Source organism: Branchiostoma lanceolatum, chromosome 1, assembly GCF_035083965.1.
Source record: "Branchiostoma lanceolatum isolate klBraLanc5 chromosome 1, klBraLanc5.hap2, whole genome shotgun sequence".
Lineage (NCBI taxonomy): Eukaryota > Metazoa > Chordata > Leptocardii > Amphioxiformes > Branchiostomatidae > Branchiostoma > Branchiostoma lanceolatum.
In genome coordinates, this window is record NC_089722.1 from 8,253,779 (window position 1) to 8,274,703 (window position 20,925).

Sequence of the window (20,925 nt, forward strand, 5' to 3'; positions counted from 1 at the left end):
ATTTGTGGTGCGTACAAGTGAAAACAATTCAGCCCAGTGGGAATATTCTCAGTGGCGCATGGTGTAGCTTTCATGTTCTCACCTCTCTCGAAAAGCAAATTCTGTGGCGGATGATAGAAGGCCACACTCTTATTAAAGGACGCAGTGTGAGGAAAAGAAAAACATTTGTATTTGATGTTCAGACCCTAAAAAATAAAGCAAAATATTGTAACATGTTAAAAATCCGACTTTATTCGTTTTTAAAAATAATTTTGCTGTAACGTTAACTACTTGTGTCATGTGCTAGTATCAACTGAAATATTCTTGTCCAGCTAAAATTGTTAATACTGAAAGCTGTAAAATTATAAGAAATGTCAAGAAACATCGCCGTTTATTGCCTTTGGCGCTAAGTTGCGGTTTTTGCAAATTGTTATCTTAGCTCAATTATTCTTAGATTTTTAAACTGCAGAAAAAAAATTGTGTGCGTTATTGAGTCGATCAAACCAAGGTGGTTCAAGCAGACGGCAAGTATCAACATACAATACAGTTGTTCTCCACATCATACGAACTTTTTTGGGATATCCACCAGGCCTTCCTACTGGGGTATGGATCGTAGAAGGGAATGATTGGCCAGGAGAGACAGTTCACGGGAAAATTTCCTCCCTCCGGAGATAACTGGTCATAACTGCGCCTGCAAATGAAACCATTGTCAGTGGTAGTCTGGTAGAGACGGGTATCGACAACTTTGGGAAGACGAGAATTCTCAGAAACCCCTTACACAACCTCATTCAAGATGGCGGCAGCGGCGACGATGTTCCGATGGCTGGAGCTTCTAGAGAAGGAGTTCGACAAGGCGTTCGTGGATCTGGACCTGCTCCTGGGCGAGGTGGACCCGGACCAGTGCGAGCTCACATTCGAGGGGCGGCAGAAGATGACGGCGTTGAGCTCGGCCTTCGCCCAGCTATGCCACAAGGCGCAGACAATCTTCCAAGTCAACGCCAAACTTGAGGTTAGTCCTTCGCCGATCGGTCTCCGTTTCCGTGGTTTGCCGTGCACAGCTCACACCAACCCTGTGCTCGTTTTCTTGCAATTTTCTGGTCGACGGTTTAAAACGTTTGTTTGATGTGTACGATTATGGAAAATAGTCCGACGTTTACAAGAAGAACACGCGATCGCGATTGCCGAAGATTTTATGATTTATGATATAAATTTGGAGGTGTCTTGACCAAGTCAAATCTGTAGTATGGACGGGTGCCGTAGCCAGGTGTAGCGATGCCCTTACAAATTATATTCTCAGGAAGAAGCTCGATTTGGTGGCTTTAGAATAATCTTGACACTAAAATGTCATATACTACAACAGATATCGAACAGCCTTAGGTTGTTTGATTTAGACGGACGTGCTTGATTGAGATTTAAGCTACCGATGTGGCATATATACTGTGTATGAAAAGGGCTCTGTTTTAGAAAACAAGACAAGGAAATACAACAATAATATTACATCCACAGTGTTGTTTTCCAAATCTACAACACACATGAAGCACACCTGTAAGTGACGGTGAGGGCTGTAACCAGATCTGCTAATGTGATGTAAATGTTGCCACAGGTGTGAATTTAGAGTCCTGCCAGGTGCACACACCTGTAACAGCAGGTGCCAGGTACATATAGAATACAACACGGAGTATTCCGTATGGCCAGAGGTAACGACCCGACCGCGGGCCCACGGGATGGTCGGGACTGAGGGTGATGCAGAATACAACATGTTGTAACTTGTATTTTATTTATGTCATACCCACCCAAGAAAACACACAATTCAATGCGAAATGCGCCAGAAGTTGAGAAAAGTTGGTGTCCTCGAACAAAATATTGTAACAGCCGCAGTTCCAACAGCTGAATCCAGTACAGCCGCGCGCTCGGCGAACTTGAAATGCATTCTGAATATTCTCTGGAAGCCTGTGTGATACAAGTAGAACCCTGTGTGATACGGAAAATTATCATACGATGCGGAACACCTGTATCAAACGTTTTAGTGGCCCAGGTAGGATATAAAAGGCTGTACCTATCCCCCCTTTTGTGCATCATTGTTTTGTGATAGTCTCCAAATGTACCAACAGCTATTGATGAACTTGAAGCTAAGGGTATTTAACAGTTCCCTCCATTATTTAGATTTTGTACACATTTTTGTATTGAATATTCCTGGGAAAAAATTTGTGTAATTTCCACAAATTATGTTGTCAGGAATCGACCTAAAACACAACAATTTATAGAATCAGATGTACCATTTTATGTTTGAAAGCCCTATGTTCATATTTTTATGGATAAAGCGAGATCATATAAATCCATTATGCCAGGCATACCTCCGGATATAATCTAGGGCTGATGTAGGGACTGATTACCAGTACCGGTAAGTCCCTTCTGCCTGTTTGATTTTTGTCTACCGGCTGGTAATCACAGACAGTGATCTTCTATGTTATGGTAATTTATACATGTACGTGTGCACTGTCGTGTGTTGTGTTGTGGGATGAGTGATTATATATTTGATAAAAATAGACAGACACTGTCAGACTGTGATAAATCTCTCAGCTTCATGCCCTGCTGTTAAGTGTTTTACATCCAGTCACATTTAGCTACAACAGGTATGAACCTTTTAGTACTGAAAATAACTTGTGGGAAACTTGATAGAGATGTTCACCACAACTTGTTACAGTTACATAACTTACATTTAACCTTGCTCCGACCAAGTTAACCTTTTTGGCACCACATTTGTATTAGCTATGGGTTCAAGCAGCAGGGAGAAGGTTAAATGTGTGGAGAGTAACTGGTGTTTTGATATTGACATTTTTTTGGCAATGCTATCTCACAAGACTGAATGTATATTAAGTTATGAAAACCAGGGCAATCTGACATGTGCAAAAACAGCTGTGCTTGTAATTTATGTATATAGCTCTAGAAAGTAAGGCTAAAGGTGAGAGAGTGTTGTGCCAACAGAAATGATAAAATGATATAACTTTTATCCTTTTCTGACTTCTGGTAACAACATAATTGCACTAAAGCTTAATGAAAATGTCAACAGAAATGACACAAGAATAAAACTTTTATCCTCCTCTGACTTCTGGTACCAACGTCATGCCCGTAGCCAGGGGGGGTTCGGGGGGATCGAAAGAAGACTTGAAGGTCCACTTTTTAATGTTCAAGATTTTTTTCAAGGCGGACTTATTTGTATCACCAGCAAGGCCACAGAGGCTAGAATCCTAGGAAAAACTGCTCACTTTGGCTCTGATTTTTCCCTCTGAAACCCTTTCAAAAACACAGGAAATGGCCTTTCAGAATGTTCAATTTTTGAAGTTTTACACGCTCGAAAGTCCACTTTTTAACGTCCAAGGTTTTTTTCAAGGTGGACATATTTGTATCACCAGTGGGGCTGGAATCCAAGAAAAACTGCTTACTTTGTCTCTTATTTCTTTCTTTGAAATCCTCTCAAAAACACTGCCTTATCAGAAAGTTCAATTTTTTTAATTTTCCGGGGGACATACCCCCAGACCCCCCTACAAAGCTCGCGCCTGCAGCGCTGGCTGGTCCTTCAAACATTGAAAAGACCCCCCCCCAATGAAAATCCTGGCTACGGGCATGAATGTCATTGCACCACGAGCAATCATAGATTCATACAGCTGCTGGCTGCAGCCTTTTATCATAAAGGTTGGTGCTGTATGATTGCTCCAGGCCCGGAGGGCTCTAGTCTGTAACTGGGTAAGTGGAAAGTCTTGTCGTGGGAGGGGTTACCTTCGCAGCACACATCAGCATTACCTTCACTTGCATTTACTTAAGTTACTGCCACATGGGGTATTTCTGAAGATTTTGGTTTGGTTCTGAACTGCTTATATTTCTTCTTGGTCAGAATGAATATGGACGTACATGCCTAGTCTTAGAAAACATCGCTAGTACATGTATTTGCACTGTCAATGAGTTCTCAAGTCAGAATCAGTCAAATTTTAATTAGTTGATGCCAAATTAGAACACGTTCAGAATATTGAGGACAGTCCATTTTTGTCCTTTCAAGAGAATTAGCCGGGCGTCTTAAAAAAACTGATACATTTGTAATAGAAAATATTCAAAAGAAGTGTCTACACTACAGGCAATTTGCTCTTGGTATGTCCTATATTTACAAAATACACGTTGGAATGTTGAAGGATTGTAGAGCTTACATAATCCAACAAGATTTCCCTAATGGCGGAAATAATCAACTGTCTTAAATCTTTATAAAATTCTAAACATGTAGGCTTGGGGATTGATTGGTTCTTTGGTTTCCCAGATGTCTATTAAGGTAAACAGCCTGATGTCTTACTACAATATACCTGCACAAATTAGGGACTTTAGATGACACATGTACTTGCCATGTGTAGTCATCCCATACTTGAGATTGGACAGGAACCACAAACCACCACTGTCACTCTATCCATTTTTCTGTACTTATAGCACATCATAAATGAATGAAACGCATACAATGTATCTGGGCTAAACTATTTGAAAGCTTTTTCAGTTTTCTGCTTTTTAGTTTTATATCCTGTAGTTTCTGGGAAAGACCTTATGTTCATGTAATCATAACATGCCTACAGCAGTGTTTAAACTGAAAGCAGTTTTTCAACTCTGGTGTCAGGTTGTACCAGTAGTTCCGGGCATAGGTATGTCCGGGCATAGGTGAATACTGGGGATGACCTTGGCCATTACTGCAATTGTGGTAGTCACAACATGCTGTACATATTTTAGTTGTAGAAATGCCAAGTCCGTTTTTAAAAGTATTAAAAACTGTCTAAAAAATTTCTCACAGGTACTGGTTGTCATAGCCTTATGCCTCTTCAGGGAGGAAGTAAGAAAGTACAGTAGGTACTGGTAGAAAGAACACCACTTTTAATTTGAAAAAAACCTAGATTACTAATGGAATGTCAGGTGTCAGGGAAAGCCTTGATTAAGCAGACAGTATAATCATTGGATTGCTGCAATAGAGAGTGCACTGTGGCCAGTTTGATCAGAGAAGCTGTAAAACTTAAGAAATCTCATTTGGAACAGAGCTATCTTGTGATGTAGTCTGGCATTTTTAAAACCTTCATTTCATACTTTATAGCTAGAATGTACAAATGTAGTTTTCATGCTCACTGACCTTGTTCTTTCCTGGACACACCCATTCAATTCATTCTTCCCATCACTTATTCTTTATTGGTGAGATCTCAAAGGACTGGTCCATCCTCTAAGGTGACAGAGACGCACTCCAATATCCCAGCCAATAATAACCAGTACACCCACAAATACCCCAGAGCTTTGGCTGAAGCCCAAACAACCCATTTATACAAGTTACAGTACATTGAGGATAATTACTTTTTTTCCAGGAGACCCAGTCTTGAGGACACCCCTGTTTCATGCCAAGAAACTAGGAAGGTGGCAAGTGTAAAATATGATACTGCTGCAAGCTTCCTTTCTGTGTCAAAAGCCATTGGCAAGGTTGTTACTCTGTCCATGGTATTTCTACATGTTGTAAGTCCGATGCACCTCAAGATCAGCTACATGTACGTGTTCCTTGTAGCTGCGACCTGGGGTGTAATACTGATAGTTTTGAGAAATAATCAATTGCACAAGAAGACGAAGTCAGTCTAATTAAGGAGGTTAACCTCCTTGGTCCAAGTAATGAAGTAATGTCAAGTTTCAACCCCAGAAAATTATATTGGTCTAAGCCATTCTAAAAGTCTATACTTCTGTTGTATAGAGGCACCTAAAGGTGTTTACACATGTAACAAAACTTCTCATAGATTTTCCTCTATGCATTTTTGAGGAACGTAGACTGGAAGCTATCTATAAATTTGTTAGAAATAGAAACAGAAAGCAAGGTGCTGAAGAAGGTGAAATTTATAATGATGTGTTTCTGGCAAGAAGTTGTGGGTAAGTAGGACAGAAAGACAGATTGAAAAGAAGTGTAAAGAAAAATATCAGAAGTCCTCCGCATGTTTCATTCTGCATCTTAACCAGATGGTAAATTGGCCGCTAGCGAACCATTTCCGAGAAGCACAGCAAAACTTCAAGTTCTTATTACCTATTCCCACGGCAGTGAGCTTTCCCAACACTCAGTATTGGATTTCTATTACATCCCAATAAAGCCTCATTTTCCAATAGCAGAAACCCACCCGATGATTGCCTTATTCTTGTAGAATCTTACCAAGTAATTGGGTCTTCATCATTGTCTTTTATTACTATCATGCGCACCTTGTTAGACATATATTATGTTATCATATTTAATTGTGCATAATGCCATACCTATAAGTTTAAAGGCGGTGTTGATTTTCACCAATAGTGAAGTAAATTGCACAGATGTTCAGAAAGGTCAGCTTAGCAGACTGTCTGCGTAAAGGGTAATAATTCAATTAATTTTCCAAAGGGGGTTTACCGGCAAGCTGTCCGGTCAGGATAGGTTATTGTCCATACGACGGACGTGAAATAAAATGTGCCGTGCTGTTACATGAATTAAGGCTATGGTAAGTGTAATAACGTTGTATGTATAATTCATGGACAAAGCTGCATATCTTGTGATCATAAAAGCAATGTATTCGGCTTGAGAGGGAGAAAATCTGATTTAGTACGCCATCAACGTTACAGTTGAATTATACATGTAATAATACTTTGAAGACCCTGCGGGTTACAAAGAAATAAGGGCCTTTGAACTGGAAATCCTGTCATTTTCCGTGGGTCTTTGATTTGGTGCTCCTTGCCCTGTAATTTTTCTTAAGTTCTCCAGGAAAATAAGACCCTTGCAGCTACAGTGTCTGTAAATCAATAAAGGGCTTGATTTGGACCGGCACATTTACAGACCTGTATAAGGTAATTCTATATCCCAGGTTCAGGAAGTGAACATGTAGAATACTTATTGATGCTGAAATAAAGAAAAGAAATGAAGCGTACATGAGAAAGATTTAAGTCAAGATGTGGGTTTTTTTTTACAGTTCTTGCCGTATGGAAAACTCTTTCTTCTAATATGTTTTCCCAATAATTCTCGAAAGGATGTTGGTACATGTAATCGTTTCACATAACAGTCATCGGCCATAACAATGATGTACCCTCCATTGTTCTCTTGTGTTTCTACAGCAATTTCTTTCTGTTTGCATACATTTTGTGTCATAGTAAATGATTTAATCACACAAGCATTCCCCAGTAATTTCCAGTTATGGCTACAATGTGTAATGCTGATAAATTCTGACATTGTGATGGTGTCGAATTGAAAGCACAGACATTTTAATGCCCACTATATATAAGGGGTACAAACAGTATTGAAGGCGCGAGTCAGATATTAACTAAGTTTGCATGCCCAACACTATATTGCAGAGAATATCACAACATCTTAAGGGCCATTCACACTTGTGTGCTATTCAAGTGCGTATGATTTCTGTCTTGACATTTTTTTGGATTAGGTTAAGTTTACGGCTGAAAAAGTCGATTCAATAACCAGGCTGTACAGCAGCGGCTCAAATTAGAAAACAAATTCTTCCCCACAAACTATATAATTACTTAAACCAAAAGATATTAATCCGCAACTCATACGGACTTGAATATACGCACAAGTGTGAACGGGCCTGTAGCACCAACTGGCGTCATTATTTGCGAAAAATTTACCACCGCGGAGACATTTTCATGGCCGCCATTATGGCAACATCAGCCACTATTACCAGCCTTACAGATAAGTGCGTTCTGCCGAACCCTTGGTAGATATTGATTTCCAAGGGATTTCGTGGTATCTTGGGTGTGCAAGCTGGGAAATCTATCTCGCTCAATAATAATCATGAAAGCTTGGGGACCTGACAGACAATCTTATGTAGAAGTGATGAGTTCTGATAGCTTTGCCATTTCCCAGCCAGCGACAAAATCAATAAGTAAATAGTGTGCTTTGTTTTCAGACCTAAGGATTGATTTGCAGGCTTGTGAGAACGTCAATATTGATATGCTGTACATAGTGTGTGATAAAAGTAAACTGTGACAGTTAATTTTGTGGTTTATTCAACATTGGATGCTCAACACTTAAGTGGTCTGTAGGACAATAAATGTATTTTCGAACATGTGAATACATTTTTACAACAGAGACAAAATGTTTAGTGAGCCTTTAAAGTTTAACCACATTATTCCTCTGTGCACAGAGTGTACAAAATACTGGGTGCATTTATTCTTTTGTGCACCCAAAATTGGAGCTATACACCTACAGGTTTTGACTGTGGTGGTACCTAGATGTTTGGTTAATAATATAGATATCATTTTACACTTAGTTTATAGCATATTTTAGACATTTGATTGTCAGGAAAAATAATCAAACCTTTGTTTAAATCTTTATTTAATATTAAGAAGATAGAAAGAAAATCAGATTCAAGCTCTGACTAGAAGTAGTATAAGGTTTTTGATTTTAAAGTTTTGCTGAAATTCTACTTTGTTTTATGTTGTGAAATTAGAATATGTCCTGTGCACATAATTTTTTAGGCTTGATGCACCAGTGCACCTAGTCCCAAAAATGAATTTAGAGCCCTGATGTGCCTCCTTCCAACATTGAATTGAATTGATTGAATTGATCTTTATTACACAACCGGCAGGCTTTAAAAAGCTTGAATTTTGTTGTATTTACATTGGTTTGCTCCATAACATTAAAAATTTGCTTACAAAAATGCAATGGTAAAATTATTTCTACTACATGGCATTTCATCATACACGTATACACATATGTTCTCCATATAAGTTTATAAAGTTTCATCGATATCAATACAGTATATGCGTATCAAAAGTGTATACATGTCATCAGGAGAGCTGACATGATCACGTTTCCTACACAGATTGTGTGAAAATAACCCTGAGATTCATGTTCTCTGTTACTTCAGGCGCAGCTTGTGGACCTGCGTTCAGACCTGTGCGAAGTCCGTGCTACCAAGTCTATCCTGGAGAAGGAGCTGCACAACCAGCTGCTGCAGCTGCATGCCGTACAGCTGCAGCTGCACTCCAAGTCAGGTGTCCACGTCGACTCTGATGCCATCAAGGCCAAGTTGGTGAGGATTGAACACCAAACCGAAGCATGTTCCCATGGGACCATAGCTTGAGTGTCAGCCTGTTTCGGTTCCAGGCTCTACCTTGAAGATAAAGCCTGGAACTGAAATAGGATGACGCTCGGGCTAATGGGACTACTCAAACATTGTCATTTTAGCCTTAAGCTTAACCATTTGTACGATGTAAGCAAACCTAGCTGTTTATACTAGTGACAGACTGTGCCACAGAATGAGATTTGTAGCAAGCAAATGAACTGTAAGTTTTAAGCCACTAGAAATGACTTTTTTTCAAATCATGCTGTAACAAAAATTTGATTACACTGAAGAGTGCATGCATAAGATCACTGTGTCAGGTGTCCATGTAGACTCAGATGCCATCAAGGCCAAGTTGGTGAGGACTGAACACTAAACTGGAGCATGTTCCCATGGGACCACTCAAACGTTGTCAGGCATATTTATCATCATTGCTTTCAAGGCTGCATGTAAATAATGCAGTGCCATGTAAAATACATGTGTTATAAGTGTATCATGTAAAAGCTTCCACTTTCAATTACTTTTGATGAGTATCACATTCATGATCATTGGCTATTCCATTTCAAAATCATTCAGGAAGATTGTTTTTACCTTCTCTGTTTTGTACCCACAACTTAGTGTATTGAATTGCTAAATTCTCTCTTCAGAGTTTTGTACCTGTCATTTTTTTTCTTGCTCACTGGAGCCTTAGAGTAAGATGATTTGTAGAAGTGACTTAGTGTAGATTTTTCAAGGCTGGCAAGTCATTTAGACAGAGTGGCTACTTCCTGTAAATACAATTTCCTGGTGCTGTCAGTCAAAGGGATAAACCCATCAACCTGGAGCAAGATTTGACCTTCAAAATCTTCTACTTTGACCTTGCAGTTCCATGATATTCAGGAGGAGGTTCAGAAGAAGTCAGGTGATCGGTCTGACCAATCAGATGCTCTGCTGTTTTTGGCAAGCCTGGTGGGTGTGACCTTAGGTTGTGATGAGTTGGGGTGAAAGGTTAAAAGGTGAAGGTCACATCTTCCTGTAAGGTTGTAATAATGTCATCAAGGAGGTCATACTGTCAATTTTGAAATGTTTGTGGTGGTTTTATTTTGGCAGTTTTCGTGGGGATCTCTTACGGCAAAGTCATAACAGCATGAATATGTGTTTTGTATTTCTACTGCACTACAGAATTCCTTCAACCATGAACTTCATACAGCACGAAAACCTGCTTTTCGGTCCTACCGTGAAAATAAATGGATTTACAGTTTTTTAATTCAACCTCCTCGATGTGATTATCAATGCGGTTCTTATTCTTATACAAACATGCAAACTTGCCAGCCTTCTGAAATATTCACTTTTTTCTGGCCAGGTGGAACATGACTTTATGACATGACCTACAGAACCTCCCCCTTTTTTTGTGTGTTCACACTTCACCTTTTTCTACTAAAACTAGTGCGATTACTGATGTGATATGGATTGACATAGCTTGTATTGACCTCTAACCTCGCCAGGAAAGTGAAATGGAACAGTTTAAGAACGATGCCATGAAGGAGGCCAACCTGGAAGCAGAAGTGAAGGAGCTACGGAAGGAAAACATTGAGCTACGCCAGCAGATCCACGCTCTACAGTCGGAGGTCTACGGTGCCAGACTTGCTGCAAAGTACCTGGACAAGGAACTGGCTGGCAGGTTGGTGTTGCAATACCATGTCAAACCTCTAGAGGGCAGTTCTATGAGTTTAAAAGTCTGACACATTTTGATTTTGGCCTGAAAGACATGTTGAGGTGAAATTTGCTGACAGCTAGGTTTTGTTTTCTGTTAATATATATCTGATCATTGTCATTCCTGTAATACTGAAAGAAACTGTTTATTATTTCAGGCTTGCATGTGTCTATTTCAGGCTTGCATGTACATGTATCTGTTTTTACCTCAGAGTTTTGATTCCGACTGAGGCTGCAAAGTTGCTATTTTGAATAAAAATCTGACAAATGTACCCTCTAGCTTGTCCTCCTACAATATTATTTTTGAATATCGAGAGAAAAACACCACACATCATTGTTGCAGACTTTTTCACTGTTTTCCTTTCTCCCAGAATTCAACAGATCCAACTGCTGGGTCGCGACATGAAGGGAGCGGAACACGACAAACTCTGGAACCAACTGGAGGCGGAGATCCACCTCCACAGGCACAAGACAGTCATCCGAGCCTGCCGCGGTCGCCACAGCCCTCTACGCCAGCTCCCGGCGCCGCCCGGACATGTGAGTTAGACAATGGCTCTGAAGATTGCCAAAGGCAACTCCTAGTGTGGTGCAGTAGCAAAAAAGACAAGAGACAATATTCATGCATGTCTACCATAAACTGGTACCTCCATAATAGTATCCTGTAGTATCCATTTTTGATTACACTGCTGCCAGTGTCCCTGACACGGGTGGGCAGCAGCTGGCTAATCTTCAGGGGGTTCACGCTGGTTCCAGACTTATGTATATTGATTAGCTAGGTACAATTTTAATATATCGACTAAAATTATAGAGGAATCCCAAGAAGTGTTTCATAAATAAAGTATTGAAGACTTAAGATATCCTCTTCTGTATCATCTCCAGGACCCACAGCACCTGAGGCGCACCCAGGGCATAGGTGACGTCAGGACTATCAAACTGATGAAAGAGCCAGAGGAGGGACTCGGCATATCCATCACTGTAAGTACCTACCACCCCTTGGATAGAATGGTATGGTCCGTTTGTCTTGTGAGATGTCAGACTAGTACACTTCACAGGTGTTTTGCAAATTATTCTCTCTGAAGAATATGTATGTGGGTTACAACACCAGCAATAGCTGCCTGTGTATTGCACCGTTGCAATTCTAATAAAATCAAATCAAAGTAATGTACATGTATTAGATTATTAAGGCCTAGGAAATGAGTGACCAGAACTTGACCTTGGCTATGCAGGGTGGCAGAGAACATGGCGTCCCCATCTTGATATCAGAGATCCATGAAGGACAGCCAGCGGAGAGATGCAGGAATCTGTTTGTGGGCGACGCCATCATAGCGGTCAACGGTGTGGACCTCAGGAACGCCAAGCACCAGGAGGCAGTCGGCATCCTCTCACAGCAGGTACAGTTGGACCAGCCCTCTCAGTTGTTTCACCAACAAAAGTACAGTTTGACCTGTAACTTTAATGATTCACAATAAAACTGTTTGTCATAGTATATAAGAATTTTAGAGTGTACAGCATGCACACAAATTTTTATAAGTTGAAGTATCTTTGTGACAGATTTTTGGTAGGTATACTTGGACATGAATGTCATGTTAAAAACTGTTGGAAGACCCAATCAAATATTTTGTATCACGTTTGGATAATCAAGTCCAAGCTTATGGAAGTCATTTAGTGTTACTGGTGTAGGAGAATCGAATATAACCCTGGCCACAATATACCAGGATGTATTCTAGTCAGGGGTATATCATTGTGGCCTGCTACACCATTATCCCCGCATGGCTTATAAACCCTCTGCCCCCCTCCCCCCAGACTGGAGAGATCACCCTGGAGGTGGTGTTTGTAGCACCTGACATTGACTCTGATGATGACAATGAAGAATACGTGGATGAAAATGGATTTAGGTAAGTGTGATTAAATCTACTTATACTATAGTGCAGTACAACAACCATTACTTTTGTTTGCTGGGTGTCACTGACTGATTATGAAAGCCAATATTGTTGCTTTTTTGTCAGAATGTTCCTGATTGTATGTCACAGTAAAAAAGAAACATTTGTTGGGCTAACTTCCTCTAACGCCTTATTACAATGTACAAGATTTTGAAGATGGCTGCATGGTTGTGTTGACTGTCGTTTATAATATCTAATGCTGTTCATAACTAATGCTGCAAAGATATTAATACATGACATGGTTGTTTTGTGCACTTGAACTCATTACATAGATAATGCACTAATGCAACTTTCTCACTGTACCAAACCAACCTGCCTTGACAAATTCATAACACACTGATGACAGTGCCTTTGGTTGTTGTTGCCTGTTTGCATGTTGCCAGACTATGCACCATAATTCTTTCCAAAAAAAGCTTGTTTTTTCATGGTCATTTTGCATTGTTCATCAAGGGCATATTTCGTTTTCAAGTGGCTTTTATAAGAAACTCTCTGAACCTTTTGTACAATGAGAACCTAGCTGTTAATACTGGTGAAAGACTGTGACACAGAATGAGATTTGTAGCTAAATGAGCCATTAGTTTTAAGCCACTTGGAATGACCATTTTTCTAATCATGCTGTAAAAAAAAATCGATAACGCAAGCATCTGCATGAAAAGTGCATGCATAAGATCATTGTGATATAGCCATTTATACTACTTTTTCGAAACAAAGTTTCAACTTTTGTTTTCACTGAGTCACTGACATAAGAAACAGTCTGTGACAAAATGATACAGGAAAAAAGATCAAATGGTATTAAAGTGGATCAAAAATGCTTTCTTTTGAAGAAGAAGAAATGCTTTCTTGAACCAAACAAAAACGAGCTTTATAAAGAAATGTGGGACATAGTCTGAATCCAAATATTTCCCATCAACCTTTGCTGCTGGATGTGGGAATAGAACCCATGACCTGCCAACCTTGGATGAGGCTGGGTAGGTGGGAGTCATATCGGTGTAGATCTCAATTTCACAACTTCTGGCTTTTTATCTTCTATCCTGGTGTCATATGAGGTGGAGATTAATTCTTTCTATCATAAGGTGTAAACTCATATGCTCATAAGATAGCAAAGAAGAGGACTGTAAGATATTGTGCACCCTATAGTTAGACATTCTGAGGAAAAATTTAGGCTAGAAAAATATTTCAAATAGCTGCCTTCTAGATCTTGCCTCATACCACTAGAAATTACAACACTGAATAACTCATTTGTTGTAACCTTTCACAAAACCTGCCATATAAAGTCCTGCGGATGTTTTCAATGTGAAAGTTCATCGTGTTTCCACACAAAAATGGCATGTTTTGTTGATGTATTGCTCCTCCAGGTATCGACTCTACCGAGATACGGGTGAAGAAGAAAACCCTCCTCCTCAGATGAACGGTACCATGTCCAGCCCCTCTACACCCCAGCGAACCCCAACAACAGAGGAGGGGGGACCCCCTCCAAGCACTAGCTCCCAGCATGCACCAGTGGGGCCATCCCACAATGCAGAACCTCCGTCTCAACCCAACGCCGACCACACACACGGCGCTGCAGAGCAGCCGTCCCAGAATGCAACCGGAGACTCGACCCGAACGGCCAAGACAGGAAAATTCAAACTCCCGACAAACATCCAGAACTACATTCCACCACCGCAGACGGTAGAGAACCCACGGAGTGGCCAGGCAGTGCCTGGACTCGCCGCGGTGCCGAACTCTGCACAGCAACAAGGAGGCGCCGGTTTGCAGACTCTCAGTGTCGGCTCATTACAGGCCAATGCTGTACAACAAGAGGTCATGGGTCAAAATGACAGAGAGTTGTTCCACCCCTCATAGGTGTGTCATGTTAAAAAGGGAGGGCACAACTTAAGGATGAGAAAACAACATAAGGGGGAAGACATAAAAAAATCTTAAGATATCCAGGAGACTCTTTTTATCAATCAAAAATATGGAATTGAATTATGAGCTGTTTCAAAAAGGTCATCTCCCTACTTTTTCTAGAGCAGTCATAAACTGTCCTGAATTGAAATCTCTACAAATGGTAAACAATATTCCTTGGCTTGAGAAAAAGCAGAGGGTTTGAATGTGCCATGCACTGTTAATGCAGAGAATGAGCTCTACAATCATCTTATACTTTGTGTATAGATAAAAATTGAATCGTAAAATGTAAACAGTCAATTCAACACTGAACTGAGACGTCCTAGAATTCACAAATTTTACCCATTTTAGCTGTTTTGTAGTTATGTCTGTAAAATGGAAAGTTGTATTGTTATATCATGATGAAAGTAAAAAGATCTGATGTATCTGAAAAAGATGAGAATTTATGGTTATCCAAGAACTTTTAATGTTACTTGATGCTACACAAAAAACAAGGTGACAGGGTCAAATTGTAATGCTTATTGGCTGTACTATGATTACACATTAATTCATAGCTAGACCTTTCTAATATTTTCATAAAGTGGGGTACATGTATGTGTATCAATGAATGTAAAAATGAATTGGTACTTAGTTTGTGTAATAATTCAGTACTTAACTGCTTGTGCCATGCCTATAATCATGCTGTATTGGTGCCACCTAATGTACTCAAACTCACACACACATCAACACACTGTGTTATAGCTCACTTAAGACTGTTTTAAAGGCATTTAACACATCCTACAAGAATCACAAGCATGGAATGGAACACACATACATTGTACATGTCATGCTGTTATGTATTTATGTAAGCAAACAAGTCTTGTATATGGGGAAAGGATGTAATTTCTTGATGTAGTCAAACTTGGGCTAGTGATGTGACATGCAGATGTAAGTAGACATAAACTGATGCTGGGAAAAAATTGTTGATCATAATTTATAAGATGATACCAGCTAATGACAAGTTGAAGCACCATTCAATCCTTTGGTTGGGGGCATACATAGGCCGGGGATTTCATAGACAAACTCCAACATTTTGAAAGACATGCATGGATTGCCCAGTGACAGTGTTTAGCTACAGGATTGAACTGACATGGGCCAGGCCAGAGCATTGTCTTGTTGTAATTTTACAAATTGGGAATATTGCTAAAATATATATACAGATATATGGTGGATTGTGTAATTACAAGTCCCAATCTCTGCTGTTATTATGTACATTCCAGTATGTGTACAGTGTTTGATACATGTTCTAGATAGAAGTATGTACATGTATGTTGCAGACTGTTGGTGCCTTGCCCATAGCTCATTGCATATTTGTATAGATCTGATCATGAAGCCCAGAATATAATATCAGACATGGTTTGTACATTTCTGAGATAGGTGGTGTGCATTTTATAATGGGAATAAAAAAGATCAGATTGCACTAAATCTACATCAGTAAATTTTCGTTACTGAGTTTACACTGTTTATTCATACTGTCATCATGGTAGTTGTAGATGAATGTTTAAGTACCGGTACTGTTGTAAAGCAAACACAACAACTCTGAATCTGAAAACATTTGTGACCGAAGGTAAATTGTTTAAGTCTTGACTCTTGAGTACCAACTTGTGTGTAAACTAAATGTTAAGAACCTGTCAGGAAAATTGCCCAACATGTCTATTTAGCTTCAATCAAGTACTAGTTTTAAGCTATGGATATTAGCTCCCAGCTTTATTGTACCACAGTAAGCTAGCTGGATCTTTGTGTATAGTTCCATGTAATATAAACCCAACTGTTAGCAATTTTAAAGTCAAACACTGAAGCGTTGTGGGTTTTGCTGATGCATTTAGATTTTCATGAGATAGTATATGTAATATTGACATGCTGGTCTTGTATGTATTGATAGGTACATCTGTTTATTGCTTAAGCATTGTCTTTTACTAGTAAATGCATCCTAAATGTAGCAGTCATACTTAGGATATGTTTTCTTTAGATACTATATAGCTTCCCTGCTATCATTATTGAAAATACCAATAACTAGATAGGAAAAGACATGATTATCTATTCTGTAGTGGTATAATCTAAACTGTTCAAAACCTATTCTTGTTTTGAATACTAGTAATCTATTTGAAAATGAATTTAAAGGTGATCCTTATATCAGAATTATTCAAACAGATGATTGTCTATTATTTCATTGTCATATTTAAAGTTGGTTAATGGAGTTTATTTTATGATGATTGATAATTTTTGTAATTTATACTTGCTGGCTTTAAGGGTTTGGATAACCAGGCTACATACGTGTAATGTATGGGTACTGTAAAATTGCATGCCATTGCTTTTGTACTGTACATGCTATCACTTGTATACCACATGGTCATTTTATGGGCAACACAGAGCAAATTAAAGCTGCAGTATTTGTTTGAGGAATGAGTGTTCTTGTCTTTTTGTAATGTTATGGAAAATATTGAAAGCATTGGAACAAAGACAGAAAGATCGTGTGGATCTTCATTTAATCAATAATGTCATTATACTTTATTGAGGATAGTATGCATCAAGAATTCATAACAAGTACCGATGATTTTTTTCCATAAGGAAGTGCTAATCTTATTGGTATCACCTGGTAAGATTAGAAGTTCAATTTGTGCAGATACTTCTGTGCCATGAGAAACGAGAATGAAAACCACCACTGGACCAAGGATCATTAGCTTAAAACCCTCCATCAATCCCTCAGTATAAATATTCATGCTTCTGTAAACAGCTATCTGTAACACTTTGCACAAAAGCCACACTATTCACTCATAGTATCACGTTTACATGGAATTCATATTTACATAACATAAACTACATACTGTAAATTCAGTATTAGGAAGGGAATGGAGGTGTTCACAGTGTCTTACATTCACAATTGGAACAACCTGTGAACATAAAAGTACTGCAAAAATTTCATGATATATACTTAAGTTTTGATGTGGCTACTGCGAGCTGACTAGACAGATATGCAGAAAGTTGTCTGGGTAACTGAAGTGTTCGCTTAACCACTGAACGGGGGTCTCCATGGGGGGCTCCACACCCTGGATAACCACTTTCCAGCTCCTTGATGCATCCTCTACTGAAACAGAAAGACAAAATATATCGCGGATCAAACTCTTTCTGCTTGTATGAGAAAATTTCAGTTGCTTATAATCTCCATTAACATTAGTTTGCTGGGTTACATAAATCCGCCACTTTGTAAAAAAACGGGTTTGAGAGATCTCTAGTGCAGCATTCCCCAGGTATGCACAGTTACGACATACTGGAGTGCATTATTCAGGGGGACATTGGGTTGGAGATCTGTTTGAATGTATCTTTACAGGGTGGTAGAATTATGTATCCTGGTAAAATTATGTTTAGTAGATGTTGTTTTACCTTCAGTGTTGAAAACTTGTGGCGCCACTTCTCTGACTAGATCTCCCAGAAGCCTCTGCTCGCCCTCCTCTGTGATTGGTCGGAAGAGCCGCTGTACGCAGGGTTTGTCGGACTGGTACAGGCGGAAGGGCAGGTGTTTGAAGCAGTTCTCCTCGCCGTGCTCCATCAGACGACGGTTAATGGCCCAGAACTGGTCAAACTTATCTGCAAAAAAAGAAAGAAAAAAATGAATAGAGTAAAAAGGAATACCTAAAAATAAGGGGCAGACAGTGGATGTAGTTGCACTTTCCTAAAACTGAGGACAAATGATTCAAGCTACTTAAAACACGTAAAGACCTCGACTCTTGCACACATGATCATCGATTTCTGAAATTGATCATTGACATCAAGACCCCTGAGGGACTGACAACAAAGAACACCATCTTGTAGCCTCACCAATGCTGTGTTCCTTATTCCTTCATTTTGATAATGACTTGGCACTTGGCAGTAATAATATAACAACAACTCCCATCAAATCAACACACAGGTTAAGAAGTTCCCTACCATTCTGCAGTCCCATCCACAGCTGTTTGTGGTCCTTTTTCTGCATGCCGTTGATGACCTGGCCACGGTGCTTCAGTGTGTCTGCCTCCTTTACAGATGACATGAAGTGTGACTCCACAGCATCCTTACCTGGACAGTGCAGAAGCTCATCCTCCGGGAATTTCTGTGGGATACAACATTTCATTTTAGAGTCAGGTCTCTATCTAATGTCTTACTTAATCTTGGAGAACCAAGTGTCTTGATGAGCTGAACATATCAGTACTTTGGTTATGAAAGTTCGGAAAGGTGCAAGGAAACAATGTACTAGTAACATGCAGCATGCAAGCACAAGTCCCCAAAAGTTACAATACTTAGATAAACGATTGACTCGTAAAGGAACCTAGTGAAACCCAGCACGAAGAGACCAAGTTTAGCGATATGATAGATGCTAAGCAAGGACAACAACAATAACAACAGGTTTCTACAGACATACACAGTATTGAAACTTAATCTTGTCAGGCAAAACTAATGCAACACTACACAACTCGCTTTGAAAACTTTTCACAAAACCCGTGGTTACCGGCCATATCTATAATGAACATGTGTCCTCACCTGGAAGTGTACCACCAGGCTCCATGGCAACATTGTACTGGAGGCAAACAGGTCAAACAGTATTCCTATGGGGTAGTGCCTGCAGGAGGAGAGGAGAACCATCAAATAGATACAGTGATGAAAACTTCAAATGTACAGGACTATATATATACTGGTTAGCTACAGAGAAAGAGAAACCATCAAATAGATACAGTGATGAAAATTTCAAATGTACAGGACTATATATATACTGGTTAGCTACAGAGAAAGAGAAACACTTAAGTGCAAAGGATAGTGTGAGTCTTAAGTGATTGACATGACAGTGGCTTCATCCTTTTCCAGGATGTGTGTATAACAGAGAAGTACACAAACCATTTAAGTGGCTGTCCTTCATACTCCAGCCACATCTCCTCCCCTTGTGAGTTAGCCGTGTACTTCAGGAAGTATCTCTGCACCTTGTCTGCCACTAGAGGGAAGTATGACTGTCTGGGGACTAGGAGCTGGGGAGGAAGATTCAAATAAGTACTAGTAGTAGTCAGCAATTTGGGCAAAGTCTACTCTTATGTTACTTATGTTATCATTATGTAGATGTTATGTTATGATTATGTAGATGTATGTCCTAAAACAACAGGAGCTTATTGATCATTAGCATACAACCTTGTCTTAACTTACTATTCTATTGAACCATCTGAATTTGTCTTCACTTCATTAACATGTCTATTCATAGTTTTGGTATAAAACCTAGTTCTACCAGATCTTCCGTTAGTCACTGATGAAAGATAGCGGATGCTGTCTGAAACGTCTGACTGTTTCAAAATTTTATCCAGTTGCTTGAGAAACTATTTTTGGCGTAGCTTATTACCTGGATGTCTAACCTTCATCAACGTATGTAGATATATATTCCTTTTAATCTTACAATCTGTATGTCTGTCCATATGTATTATGATAAATAATGGAAGCTTAGTCTTGACATATATGATTGAAATAAAACTCACATAGCAGGGTTCAGGGTGCTCCATACTGGATACCTCATCTGCGGCAAGGTTGAATTTGATCGGCAGCCGCCCATCCCAAAGTTCTCTGAGTACTTCTCTGTCGTCTGCCATGATGTGTGGGTGTGGCCCAATCCCAGCCAATGTCTGTCAATGTCTCAATAACTTCTATTTTGTGCCTATTCCATACAGTATCCTGGAAGGGAGAGTCCTCGTTAAATATTGCCTACTTTTCATCTTTCCATTTTTCTCTACTTTTCACTTCGACTCGAGCAGAGTACATTCAGAAAAGGGAGGGGCTGAAATAAGGTACAAAACAACATACACGCTGCGTTTGACATCCAACACGTATAAAACAAGATAGGACTGCACCAGTAGATTGTCATACATTCAAACTCTTACATTCCATCACCAAGGCATCACCAAGACCAATACAGCGGTGCGCCAAGCGCAGTCAAATATGCAAGGACAGGTGCACTCAGACCCGTAACGTAGCTGGTCTCACCAAAATATCGAGACATCCGAACAGAAAAAGACTGCATGCGCGGTGGAAGAAAACGTAAAAGAAACAAATAGGAAAACATTCTGTCTTGTTTTTTTCGCTTCTAAATGATGGACATACATACCAAGTATCAGTGACGTGAATTTCTGACCGTGCCCAGTTGCAGACAGCAGAAAACGTCCACTTTTTCCTCTCACCTGAAATTTCTACCTGCAAACAGGAACCATCTTGGTGCAGACTGAGGTTAGAGTTGAATAGAATAGTCCAAAATATCAGAAAAGGGGTAAGTTGTGATAATAAAATATTTAATTTTT

The 20,925-nt window shown here is 39.6% G+C and overlaps 2 protein-coding genes across 9 annotated transcripts; one reads left to right on the plus strand and one right to left on the minus strand.

The window, feature by feature from the left end:
- Positions 1 to 533: 533 nt before the first annotated feature.
- LOC136432135 (Golgi-associated PDZ and coiled-coil motif-containing protein-like) lies at positions 534 to 17,026 on the plus strand. Of its 4 annotated transcripts, XM_066423145.1 has the most exons (10): positions 534 to 988; positions 8,871 to 9,035; positions 9,930 to 10,013; positions 10,550 to 10,725; positions 11,129 to 11,294; positions 11,637 to 11,732; positions 11,984 to 12,148; positions 12,561 to 12,652; positions 13,633 to 13,665; positions 14,053 to 17,026. In XM_066423145.1, the coding sequence occupies exons 1-10, from the start codon at positions 773 to 775 to the stop codon at positions 14,540 to 14,542; spliced, it is 1,683 nt and encodes a 560-aa protein (XP_066279242.1). In that variant the 5' UTR covers positions 534 to 772; the 3' UTR covers positions 14,543 to 17,026. The 4 variants fall into 4 exon arrangements, with proteins under 4 accessions (XP_066279242.1, XP_066279249.1, XP_066279258.1 ...); XM_066423152.1 differs by lacking the exon at positions 13,633 to 13,665 and having other exon boundaries at positions 537 to 988; XM_066423161.1 differs by lacking the exon at positions 9,930 to 10,013 and having other exon boundaries at positions 537 to 988.
- A 66-nt stretch (positions 17,027 to 17,092) lies between these two features.
- Positions 17,093 to 20,886, minus strand: LOC136432160 (autophagy protein 5-like). 5 transcript variants are annotated; one of them, XM_066423190.1, is made up of 7 exons: positions 20,809 to 20,886; positions 20,113 to 20,305; positions 19,490 to 19,617; positions 19,139 to 19,217; positions 18,548 to 18,710; positions 18,005 to 18,208; positions 17,093 to 17,708 (listed from the first exon to the last, which is right to left on the minus strand). In XM_066423190.1, the coding sequence occupies exons 2-7, from the start codon at positions 20,221 to 20,223 to the stop codon at positions 17,572 to 17,574; spliced, it is 822 nt and encodes a 273-aa protein (XP_066279287.1). In that variant the 5' UTR covers positions 20,224 to 20,305; positions 20,809 to 20,886; the 3' UTR covers positions 17,093 to 17,571. The 5 variants fall into 5 exon arrangements, with proteins under 5 accessions (XP_066279287.1, XP_066279294.1, XP_066279315.1 ...); XM_066423197.1 differs by having other exon boundaries at positions 20,113 to 20,256; positions 20,736 to 20,866; XM_066423218.1 differs by having other exon boundaries at positions 17,093 to 17,705; positions 20,736 to 20,866.
- Between the last annotated feature and the right edge of the window lie 39 nt (positions 20,887 to 20,925).